At 35.2% G+C, this 13,057-nt stretch overlaps 1 protein-coding gene across 2 annotated transcripts in view; it reads right to left on the minus strand.

Moving 5' to 3' along the window:
• The window catches only part of ERP44 (endoplasmic reticulum protein 44), a 93,616-nt gene that overhangs the window by 27,378 nt on the left and 53,181 nt on the right, over positions 1-13,057 (minus strand). For both annotated transcript variants that reach the window (XM_079112260.1, XM_079112259.1), the window contains 5 exons: positions 11,983-12,167; positions 10,409-10,524; positions 7,277-7,334; positions 3,623-3,739; positions 398-509 (listed from right to left, as the gene is read on the minus strand). In XM_079112260.1, coding sequence (XP_078968386.1) covers positions 398-509; positions 3,623-3,739; positions 7,277-7,334; positions 10,409-10,524; positions 11,983-12,167 — 588 coding nt within the window. The remainder of the gene's footprint in view (positions 1-397; positions 510-3,622; positions 3,740-7,276; positions 7,335-10,408; positions 10,525-11,982; positions 12,168-13,057) is intronic.

The following is a 13,057-nucleotide window of genomic DNA, read 5'->3' on the forward strand; positions in this document are numbered from 1 at the left end:
ACTTTCTTCCCTAACCACAGAAGGGAAACTGTTGATGCTTCAAATTCTGTTTAGATACTTTAGAGAAATCCAGACAATTATTCAACTTTCTTCCACTGAGAAATTAATGTGAATCAGCAATATCTCTGGGATTGTCTGTTAGAAAAGGTGTCAAATAAGCATCTAGCCACAGGGAAAAAGTAAAGTAATATTGTTAGCCCATGACCCTACTTTTCAAGTTCTTTGATTTTTCTGAAATAGACATGCTGCAGGAAACATAAACAAGAGCAACATCATGCCCAACACTTGTTAAGCTTTTAACCTAAATGTTTATGGTGAAATTAATGTAACCGGAGAGGTGGGGAGAAAGAGAAAAAAGAGAAAGAAAAGATGAAAATAAACACCTTAATCTGTCTACCTTTTTCACTTATTAATTGCCGGGCTACTTCATTCTGGAATATTTCTAAACTTTCTGTATCCTCTTTCATGTGGAAGAGTATGAGAAAAGGCAGTCCTTCTTCTGTCAATTCCTATAGAGAGAAGCATTAGATAAGAATTATGAGGCCACTCCATTCAGTTCCAGCTATTTTCTTGGTGGGAACAAGTCCTTCAACCCATGTAACAAAATAGTTGCAACATTCCAGGGGGGAAAAGTCTAAAGGTCTAAAAAAACACAAGCCTTAAAGGAAGAATGAACTCACACCCTCTCCACCCCAGGTACCCACACACTCAGGACCCACTTGCCCTGCTCTGTTGCAGAAACTGATCCATCTCCCTGGGCTGATCCATTAGCTAGTACTGCATATGAAGTATTAGGGAGCACCCAACTGAGGTCGTAGCATTTGGAGTTGACCAAAAAAGAACTATGCTGGTTCTTTATCATGGTGTTAATTTAGGAGTAAACATGGTATATTTTTCCATTCTTCACAGGCAAAACTGAAAAACTGAGTATATAAGCAATAAGTAAGCAAACTTATTCTAAGGTTTATTACAAAAAAGACATTCCACTTACATGAGAACTACCCAAAATCAAAGAGTGTTTTATTTAGAGTAAAAAAACAACCCATAATACAGTAAGTTTTCAACCAATACACAACTTATCAACATTATTAACAAATACCTACCCCTACATATGTGTATTTTTTACAAACCTCCCTCTCTCTATACACACACACAAACACACACATACACACACACACACACACACACACACGAGTACAAATTTTTATTATTAGTGGAGAATACAAATAAGATGGGCAAAAAGGATTTTAATCATTTATTCTTTCTAACAAATGCTAAGTTCTGACTCATGAAGTTCAAAAAGAAATTCATAACACAATTATTTCCATTAGCTATCCTTTTGAGAAACTCTCTAATTTAGGAACTGCTTTGGCATAAAGCAAAAATGCTCTTAATCCTAAAAGACAAACTAGGACCTATCTTTTAAGACAAATGTTTTCTTCTGGTTCCTATCCCCATGTTTAAACCTGTTTCACTTATACACAGGGCATAAATTATTAAGTTTCTTGTCACCTTTATCTTTTATATGAATCAAGATATGATTGACATATGATAAAATTCACCATTTTTAAGTGTACAGTTTGGTAGTTATTATATTTACAAGGCTGTGCAAACAGCACCACTAATTCCAGACCATTTTTATCGCTTCAAAAATAAAAAACCTGTACCTGTTAGCAGTCACTCCCCATTTTCCTGTCCCCTAGGCCGTGGCATCACATTCATCTTTTGGTAAGGTGATTTAAAATGTCTCTTTTTCAATTTTTATCTCTTGGGATCACTTTTTTTTTTTTTTCTCCTACCATTAACTGATGCTACTCCCCATGGTTTCTGTCTTTAGACATCTCTGCCGTGGCCTAAGCAACCTCACTTAGTTCAACAATTTCAACTACCAGCTCTAACTGGTCCCTTAGCTATATAAAAGCCCAGCTCCAACCGAGAATCCAAGCCTCGGTTTCCAACTACATGCTTAATATCTCCATATCAGTCTAACCAGCACCTTAAACACATTAAGACACAGTTCCTTCTTCTTCAATCCCTCCTCCTAATCTTCCATTTCCTTCAGCACTTCATTTCAGGGCTGAAATGCCTCTTTATGAAAGTACTCCTGGATTCTGCCCCATCTCTAAAGGTAGAAATGAATGCTCTCCTCTAAACTCCAAAAACATTTTCTCAGTGATAGTCACATGGCACGGGGCACATATTTGGTAAAGTTATCTGTAAGCACAGAATATTGGGTTGAAAGCCCCCTGAAGACAATCTTATTTAGCTTTTTTTTTTTGCTCACAGATTTTTGTACACAATAATATGCAATTAACATATGATAAAAAATAGAAAAACTAATGTTACTACATAAATTTGGAAAGAAGACTCAGAAGTTACTTCTGAGGAAATTTTAAGAGCCAGGAAATTAAAAATAAAAGCATACCTAACATTTTATTAGACTCAAGGAAAGTATGGATGAACAATAGATTAGTAGTTGGAAAATACATCAATTAATTTGCTAAAGTCAAATTTTACATAGTAGCTGATAATTTACACTTCTTTAGCTTCCTAATTTACCTGTGCCCACATCAGCGTTTTCTTTACCACACAAATATTATAAGATTCAAGATATTAAAACAACCAGTTTAATGAAGCAGATCTTTAAGTGATTTATAGATGGTTGGTTACAAAATTCAATAAATCTCAAAAATTATTAAATGTGCCAACTACCACATGAGGAAAGGGGAGACACTGTTCAAGACTTTCCAGGTCTAAATCTTTAAATTCTGTGTTTGAAACAACTCCTATAAGAACTGAAGAAGAAAAAAAAAAGAATAGTATAAAAATTTTTGAGCCTCTGATGACTACCTGAGTTAGTATAATAAAAAAAATATAAGTAATTCAGCTAAATACATATAAGGACTACAGAACTGAGAAAAGAATCAGGCACATTCATTCATTTGAAAAACTATATGCTAAAAAAAATTAAAGAGTCTAATCTACCCTCTTTCAAAATCAAGGATAAGATCAAAATGTAAAAGATGAAGAATAACAATTCAATTGTTTCTATCTTTTTAGACAGACAGGAACCAGAAAATACCTTTTAATGGTAAAGGATTATTCACTATAACTCAAATCCATAAAGTATTGCTTCTAAAGCAAGACTTTAACAAGGACTCTCAATTGGGTGGGTATCAGAGCCATCCAAGTATTTCCAAGCCCATTTTCAAGGCTACAATTACTGGAAATACAACAGAGGGTTTCTGGGATAGCGAAGGTGAAGAATCACTGACATATAGTATAGAAATAGCTACAATTCAGTTGAATTCACTGTGTGATTTTTTCTTTTTCAGGCACTGGGGGTGAGGGGTACCGGGGATTGAACTTAAGGGCATTAGACCACTGAGCCACATCCTCAGTCCTATTTAGTATTTTATTTAGAGACAGTGTTTCACTAATTTGCTTAGCACGTCACCATTGCTGAGACTGACTTTGAACTCACGATCCTCCTGCCTCAGCCTCCCGAGCTGCTGGCAGTGATGATTTTTACAACAGGAAACTGTGTTAAAATAGCACATGGGTAGAGAAAGTTTGTTCTTTCACACATATGAAACACACACATACACACAAAAGCCCATACCTCTCCATTTTCAAATGTTATCTCTCGGACAAGAGGAACACATTTATCTTGAATCCAATTGTAAGTAAGGTCAAAATGTGTCATAGATCCCAAGTACACCATATCTGGAGCAGAATGCTGTTACAAAAAAAGAGGGAAAAAATTAAACAAATCAAATAAGTCTAACCTGTAACAAAAAACACATTTTAAAATCCACATATGAACACAGAAATCTACAGGAGAGATGAAAGAAATATGAAACATAGAACTTCTGAGAATGAAGGTCATAGATGGTTGAAAACGGTAATTTTGTGATTATCAGGAACTTGATAATACAACCTATGACATATAAACCTTCTGCTTTCCCTTGGATTTAAGTTATTTAACTATGAATATCTTCACCAAAGGTAGGCAGGCATTCTGAAAAGAAAAATTATGATATGAACAAATTAAGCTATTCCGTAAAGTTAAAAGTGTTAGAAGAAAATTTGGACAGTTAAAAAGCCTTGAAAAAGAAAACATGCTACACAGATCTAAGGCATGGATATCTCTAACATTAATTACCTACAGATTTGTTTCCACATTCACTCAAAATCTATCTTTATGAAGTGTCTAAAATTATGATAAAAATAATTACCAACATTAGCTGAGTAATATTACTATGTCAAGCACTATGTTAGGCATTTAAAATATGCTGATTCATTTAAATCCTCCACACAGCCCTATATGGCAAGTATTATCATCCCCTAATAACTAAAAACAAACTGAAGCACAGAGAAGCTAAGAAACTTTTCCAGACGAATACACCTGGAAGGTGGTAGATTTGATAATCGAACCCAGATAGTCTAATACCAGACAGAACCTTTGCTCTTAAGGACCATGTTACACTGGAAGATATTGTACTGGTTTTTGATAATTTGATGATCATACTACGTAAACTATTATTAAAGAAATCATGCTAAAAATCCAGGCAAATACCCATCTGCCATGGTTGGAATATGGTTTGAATATGTCCCAAGAGTTTTGAGTGCTAGAACTTTGGTCCTGTGCTTCAATATGAGAGGTGGTAGAACCTTTCAACAGGTGGAGTAGTAGAAGGTAATTAGGTCATTGGGGGACATTGCCCTAAGAAGAAATTAATGTAGTTATTTCAGGACTCTGTTTAGATTTTATGAGAGAAGTTGTTATAGAAAGAGAAAGCAGTCTCTGGTTTTTAGTCTCACCATAAAACCCCCTTAGCAGATAGCTATTCCCCTTTCTGCTCCTTTACCACACTGTGACAAAGTCAAAGGATCCTCTCCAAAGGTCAAACTGATGAGGCCACCTATCTTGGACCTCCACCCTCTACTAAACAAACTTCTTTTCTTTAAAAAAGTATCTAGCCTCAGCCTTTTTGTTATATCAACAGAAAATAGACTAAAACACTAATTCCTGTCCTGCATTCAGAACAGGAAATAAGTTTTCTAAGCCAGAAATAATAAAAAAACTGTCTAAATAAATAAAAACTTTAAATTTCAATGTCAAAATACTGCAAACAACATTGAAATGAAAACTACAAAATGAAAAAATGGCCAAAGATTTCTATTTGTATGTATATTTAAAAAACTGCAATGACAGACCTTTAGGTCAATATGAAATAACACAAACTATAATTCTTTCCCTTTAGTTGTGGCTACCATCACTTTGCCTAAGCAGCTACTTCATTTTTTTGTTTTTTTTAATTTTATTTTGGACACATCTTTTCTTTTATTTTTTTGTATTATTAATTTTTTTATTGTAAACAGTTGGGATACATGTTGTTTCTCTGTTTGTACATGGAGTCAAGGCATACCATTTGTGTAACCATAAATTTACATAGGGTAATGTTATTTGATTCATTCTGTTATTTTTTGTCCTTCCCCCCCACCCCTCCCACCCCTCTTTTCCCTCTATACAGTCCTTCCTTCCTCCTTAACCCCAACCCTAAACCTAACCCTAACCCTAATGCTAACCCACCCTCTCTCCATTATATGTCATCATCTGCTTATCAGCAAGATCATTCGTCCTTTAGTTTTTTGAGATTGGCTTATCTCACTTAGCATGATATTCTCCAATTTCATCCATTTGCCTGCAAATGCCATAATTTTATCATTCTTTATGGCTGAGTAATATTCCATTGTATATATATATACCACAGTTTATCTATTCATCAATTGAAGGGCATCTAGGTTGGTTCCACAATCTGGCTATTGTGAATTGATCAGCAATGAACATTGATGTGGCTGTATCTCTGTAGTATGCTCATTTTAAGTCCTTTGGGTATAGGCCAAGGAATGGGATAGCTAGGTCAAATGGTGGTTCCATTCCAAGCTTTCTGAGGAATCTCCATACTGCTTTCCAGAGTGGCTGCACTAATTTGCATCCCCACCAGCAATGTATGAGTGTAACTTTTTCCCCACATCCTCGCCAACACCTATTGTTGCTTGTGTTCTTGATAATCGCCATTCTAATTGGGGTGAGATGGAATCTTAGGGTAGTTTTGATTTGCATTTCTCTTACTACTAGAGATGTTGAACATTTTTTCATTTATCTGTTGATTGCTTGTACATCTTCTTCTGTGAAGTGTCTGTTCATTTCCTTAGCCCATTTGTCGATTGGATTATTTGTATTCTTGGTGTAGAGTTTTTTGAGTTCTTTATATATTCTGGAAATTAGCGCTCTATCGGAAGTATGATTGGCAAAGATATTTTCCCACTCTGTAGGCTCTCTCTTCACATTGCTGATAGTTTCCTTTGCTGAGAGAAAGCTTTTCAGTTTGAATTTATCCCAATTGTTGATTCTTGCTTTTATTTCTTGTGCTATGGGAGTCCTGTTAAGAAAGTCTGATCCTAAGCCAACAAGTTGAAGATTTGGACCTACTTTTTCCTCTATAAAATGAAGGGTCTCTGGTCTGATTCTGAGGTCCTTGATCCATTTTGAGTTGATTTTTGTGCAGGGTGAGAGATAGGGGTTTAATTTCATTCTGTTGCATATGGATTTCCAGTTTTCCCAGCACCATTTGTTGAAGAGGCTATCTTTTCTCCATTGCATATTTTTGGCCCCTTTGTCTAGTGTGAGAGAATTGTATTTATTTGGGTTTGTGTCCATGTCCTCTATTCTGTACCATTGATTTACCTGTCTATTTTGGTACCAATGCCATGCTGTTTATGTTACTATTGCTTTGTAGTAGAGTTGAAGATCTGGTATTGCAATACCCCCCTAAGCAGCTACTTCTACATTTAGACAAATTAAAACTTCTTAGCCAAGGGTTAGAACAATCTAGTTGTTCCTTATTATCTAGCCAGATTAATTCAAACCCTAGAATATCTGCTAACATGGTCAGTATAATACAGCTAAGAATGACAATCATGGACCAATGAAGCATATTTTTAATTTGGCTCTAAGAACAAATACAAAACAGAGGAAAGGAAAAGGTCTAAGAGTCAGGGGCTCTCTAATTCCAGTTCTGTCAATAAATGCCTGTGCGACTTTAGGCTTCTGTGGTTCTGTCTTCATTTTGAAACATTTGGATTGGCAAAAGATGATGCTTCAAAGTTCCTTTCTATTCTGAAGTTCTGTGATTCTAGGAACATTCAAACATCTAAAACTTTAAGTTATACTACAGATGCATTTACACACTAAGAAATAGAAACTTACCCCTGGTGGTTTGTAGATTATGTTGTCTCCACTATATCTTTCTGGTTTTGAAACATCCCTAACAGGAAGGAAGAAACAGTAGTAACATTTTTTAAAGAAACATATTAGCAGTAAGATACCTGAATAAAGTAGAATAAGCTGGTTATTTTGCAATGCATGAACTATAAAGACTTGAACTATATACCTGTCCACCATCTTTCCTATTTATAAGGCTATGCAATACCAAGAAAAGTATACATTTAAAGAAAAAATTTAACCTGAGGCAGACTTTTTAAAGGAAAATTTTAGTTAACTGTTTTTATGGCTAGCAGTTTATAAATTTGGATTGGTAGTTTTAGCACTAAAGTTGTTCCGACACAGGACTGTTTATTTTTTTTTAATATTTCTAGTTGTTGATAGACTTTTATTCATTCATTTATATGTGGTGCTGAGAATCAAACCCAGTGCCTCACACATGCTAGACAATCGCTCCACACTGAGCTGTAGCCCCAGCTCTACCAGACTGTTTTTTTAAACTATGAATCAAGGATATTAATTTGGTCACACAGACTAATGAAACAAATATATATTATCTGCTTACAAGTTAGACTCAACCACAAATTTTCTACTTCTTACTTTAAGAAATAGGTCTAAAACAGATGAATTAGAGTACTCTGGAGCTAGGGTTATAGCTCAGTTGGTAGAGTGCTCGTGAAGCACTGGGTTTGATCCTCAGCACCACATAAAAGTAAATAAATAAAATAAAGTCATTGTGTCCATCTACAAATAAAAAAATAAATTTAAAAAATAATCTTGAAAATAAAGTTTCATAATAAAGCAATTTTTAAAAATTTGTACACTGTTGTTTCCTGTGCCTTGTATATAGTACCTGGCACACACAGGTATGTAGTAAATATTTGATGAGAGAATTCTACCGTAAATACTAAGTCAAATGGTGACACTTAATTTCTAAATTATTTTAAGATTAAACAATAATTTACCTCTAGTTTCTGACTAATATAGTCTAGGAGATAGGGGGAAAGGGTGTTAACCTACACCTAACGATAGTAGAACAGAAAGAACAGTTCATTCATTTGTTCCATAATTATTTACTATGTGCTTCCTTTGTACAATGTACAATACTGGCACTGAATAGACAGCCATGAATAAAACTTACAAAACCCTCACTGTCACAGAGTTTACATTTTGGTGAGGAAAGACGTTCTTAATGAGTCGACATATTTATCTTGGATGGTTAAAAAAGAGGGCTATGAAGAAAAATGAAGTGGACTAAGTAGGTAAAGGATGACAAGTTGACTAGGCGTGGAGGCACATGCCTGTAATCCCAGCAACACAGGAGCCTGAAGCAGTAGAATCATGAGTTCAAATCCAGTCTCGGCAACTTAGTGAGACCCTGTCTCAAAATAGAAAATAACAAGGACTGGGAATGTGGCTTAGTGGTTAAGTGCACCTGAAATCCCTGGCACCAAAAAAAAAAAAAAAAAAAAAAAGACAAGTTGGATAATAATCATGCTACTCTTATCTAAGGTTATCAGCACTTCCAGATACAGAAGCAGCAAGGGCAAAGGCTCTGTGGTAGAAGTGAGCCTACGGAGTCTGAGAAATAGCAAGGAGGCCTGTGCTGCTGGAGAGTAGTGATGTAAAAAGCACTGGGGTACAGAGGGTTCCCCTCTGTACATTCTGTACAGTGAAGACCACTGTTTTTTTTTTTTTTTTTTTTTTTTTGGTTGTTGCTGGGCATTGAACCCAGGGCCTTATGCATGCTAGGCAAGCACTCTACCAAGTGAGCTACATCCCCAGCCCCTGAAGATCACTCTTACATAGATCTTTAAAAAAACATGAAACAAGGATAGTGTTTACAATAAAACATACACACAAACAGAATCACAAAAGCATTAAAGCAAGGACAAAAATAAAAGTCATAAAATGGAGAAGATATACTAAGCTAGAATCTGGACCGTATTCAAAATAACTATTGTAATTAAGTCTAACAATTATGGGCCAACAATAAAAAAAAAAACTATATGAAAGTCAAAGGATGGTTGAGATAACCACCAATAAGAAAGGATCAATGAAAAGAGAGAACCATGATTTCATCTGGAGAGAAAAAGAACAAAAAGGAAAGTAAGTTGGAAATATCAGAAAGGTACAGAGCAAACCAGAGGGATTTAATGTAAAGTGCTGACATAGCAGAAAAAGAAAAGGGTGAGTGTCATATCCTTCAGAGAACTTGAAAGGATTAAGAATAAAAAAAATTTTTGGTGATTAAGGAGTCATTTTGTGACTGAGCAGAGACAAGTTTCATGGAGAGATGGAGGTAAAAGTCAGCTTTCAAGAGGTCTAAGTTTTTTTTTTTTTTTTCCTCCAGCATAAACTAATCTGAAAAATGTGGGAATGAAAAAAAGAGAGATGAGATCATAGTTCAAGAGATAAAAGTAGTGGGTCAGGAGAGAGAAAGAAGCATGTTTTCAAAATAGGAAAGCAGTTCACCAAAAGGGTCAGGGTGAAAACACAACAAAGCAGGGACAACTGATGATCAAAGCCCAAGAGGGATAGTTACAAGGACACCAGTGAAGAAGTTAGCCTTAGAAAGGAGAATGGCTGGACTGGGGGTGTAGTTCAGCACTAGAGCATGTGCTTAGCATATAATGGCCCTGACTATGACCACCAGCATAAAATATTAAAAAATAAGAGAAAAAAAGTTAGACTTGTTCCTCTAAGACAAGAAAATAAAAGAAAAGGTAGTAGACAGACAGATGAACAAAGACAATGAACCCTATGCTTGTCAACAAGGAGAGCTGTCCCTTTAGTCTGTTATCACATGTTGCCATTTTGCCATAGGGTAAGTGCAGTAAATAAGCTGAATAAAAGCAGGAATGATTTCACTGTTACCTGGTCCATTCTTTTCCTTTTACCCACAATGTGAAAAGATCTTACAAAAGAAGAATAAAGAGACTTTTAAATCCTTAAAAGAATTCAGAGACAGGTATATAGGTTTAAAGACTGTTAGTGACTTTAAGAGGACCAAGACAATTTTTGGAGATGTCATCTTCAGAAAGTGACCAAACACACCAAGAACTTAACATGGCAGCCAAGCTGACCCACTAATACACTCTCAATTAAAATACTTACCCAAATGCAGAAAGGAAGGCACAATCATCATGCAAAATACTTGCTACTCTTTCAAAAATTCTGTAGTTGTCTGAATCCTTTTGTTCAAAATATCCAATGATATTTCTTTTGCTGCGCTGTAAAATAAGGTATCTAATTATTTTGAAAAAAAAATATAGTTCTTTAAACATGCTATTTCATTTAGCCATTATTCTGATACCCAAACAGTTTCAGTTCAGTGGTCTCAACTGAAGTATAACCATAAATGCATATTTAGCTTTTACCACCTAATCCAAAACTTTTAAAAATTACATTGGATTGTAAACAATCTTAACTACAATAAAATGTAGCTATAAACATTTCTGTCTAGCATTTTATCTTTTGTTTATTATTTTAGTGGTAATGGGGACTGAACCCAATCTACTAATGAGTTACATCCCCAAGCCTTTTTTACTTTTTATTTTGAGAAAGGTCTTGCTCAGTTGCCAAGATTGAAACCTATGATCCTCCTGCCCAGCCTCCCGAATTACTGGGCTTACAGGAATAAGCCATCATGCCCAGCAGCATTTTATTTTAAATATTTAAGAAATATAACTATTTAATCAGTGACAGTCTTTTCCTAAACAAATTGACTAATTCTAAAATCTGTTAAAACAGCACATCAACCCATAACTTGTGACTGTTGATAGAAACTCCTCCGCAGGTCTTTCACACTCCTAAACATCTTACTATATATGCCACAATTAAAGATCCTAACCACTCTATACCCAGGCCACTTCCCAGGGCTATGCTGCAGGAAGCAACACTGAGAATGAGGTAATGTCTTCATCCAGGACAAAAAGCAGAGTTTCAAAAAGCTTGCTCTGAAATGGGGAGTTTCCCCCATCTTGTAATGTGCAGCTGTCCATCTGGGCCTTTTGTGCTACCTCCATAGGATTTGGGGGAAAGGAAACAAATACAAACATGCTCACACTGTTTACTTTGATGTGAATAAAGTCCTTTGTCTCTGACCCAGGAGTCTTCAGTCTTCTGACAGCATCCATGAAATGGTAATTAATTTATTACTTCATAGGTAGAATAAAATCAAATTTCAAAGTTGGTAGTGAAAATCAGTGACTGTGATAAAGTCCAAACTCAGTAGTTTTTCTTCTGTTTGTTGTACACTATTTTTTAAAACACTACTTAGTGTACAAAGAAAGGGTTTTGCTAAGTTTATGAAGAGGGGGCTATTCCAGAGGATGCTAAAACTTACAGAAAGAGCTGACAAAGGAGTAATTAAAGCAGATAACCTGAAGGTCTCCACTAAGAAAAATAAGGCAACTTTGGTTATGTATGTTTGATTTTAACTTCTATCCCATTGCCCGTAATTTAATTCAAATTAGAGCAACTTTACTGTATGCTATATATTTTATCCATAAGTTCAGTAAACCATTAGCATTTTTCTTGAGAATTAACTCAAGAAAAATTCAACCCACTAAGTATGTATATGTCAAATCCATCGCAATGAACTATAAGAGAATGTTCAGATCCTTTGTTGCGTTAGAATTTGTTTACATCAATTAAATGTTCATTTGATCTAGCAAAAGTTAACTTACATCAAGAGTGGTGATTTCTGCTAAGTCCTGAATTTCTTGAATGGGGTCACTTTTTTGTTGCCTGATGTAATCTGCAAGGGCTTTCACTGATCGTTGACCCCTGTATTCTCTCTTCATCATCATCCCATTACGAAACAATTTGAGGGTTGGGTATTTGCTTATCCTATATCTCTGGGCTATATCAGCTAGAAGAACAACAATAACAAAAATTAACATTACCTCTTACTTGGTCAGGGTGAGCCCATTAGTTCAACAGTCAAATATCTTAAAATTACTTAAACAAGATCTTTTTGGTTCATGTCATTCTGAGAAAGGGAAAAAAATAATAATCATGACTTTTGTTTATACTGTTTAAGAGGTCAGGTTCTGGACTCATATTGCCTGGGTTTAAATCTAACTTACTGGCTGTGAGAACTTAAATTTCATAAGCTCTCTATGCCCTAGTTTTTAAGATATAAGCATAATAAGACTGTTTCAAGAATTAAATGAGATAATACAAGTAAATGGCACAGTAAGTACAGCATATGACACTGAACTATAAAAAACAGCAATTGTGTCTTGTGGCATTTGACATAAACATGACAATGACAACAGCAGCACATATGCTAAAGAGGAGAGGTAAACAGGAGGCAAATTACTCCAAATACTCCAATGTCTCCGCAATGCCCGGGAAGAGTAAAATACTTACAATATTTTGCTATATCAAGGCTGCATTAAATCCTCTCCAGGATAAGCAATGAGATAATACTAACGGTATGTGAGAGGTGTGGATGAGTACGGATTCTCAGAAGAGGGGTTGAAGAAAAGACTATGTAATTAAGATTCCATAACGCTCTTGAAATACCACTAAAGATTTACGAAGGGGAAATCATTACTAAAATTCTTTAAACAAAAAAAAATTTGAGTAAACAGAGGGAACCACTGGTTATATGCAATTTGGGAGAATGCTTTATTCACCAAATCATGGAAATCTGAAATATTTACACATCTTAATTATCACACACTTAACATAGACAATAACTATCTAGTTCAGGAGTTAATAATTCCTTAAGCAGATGACTATTAGATCAGTTAG

The sequence above is a fragment of the Sciurus vulgaris genome, assembly GCF_902686455.1.
Source record: "Sciurus vulgaris genome assembly, chromosome: 15".
NCBI lineage: Eukaryota > Metazoa > Chordata > Mammalia > Rodentia > Sciuridae > Sciurus > Sciurus vulgaris.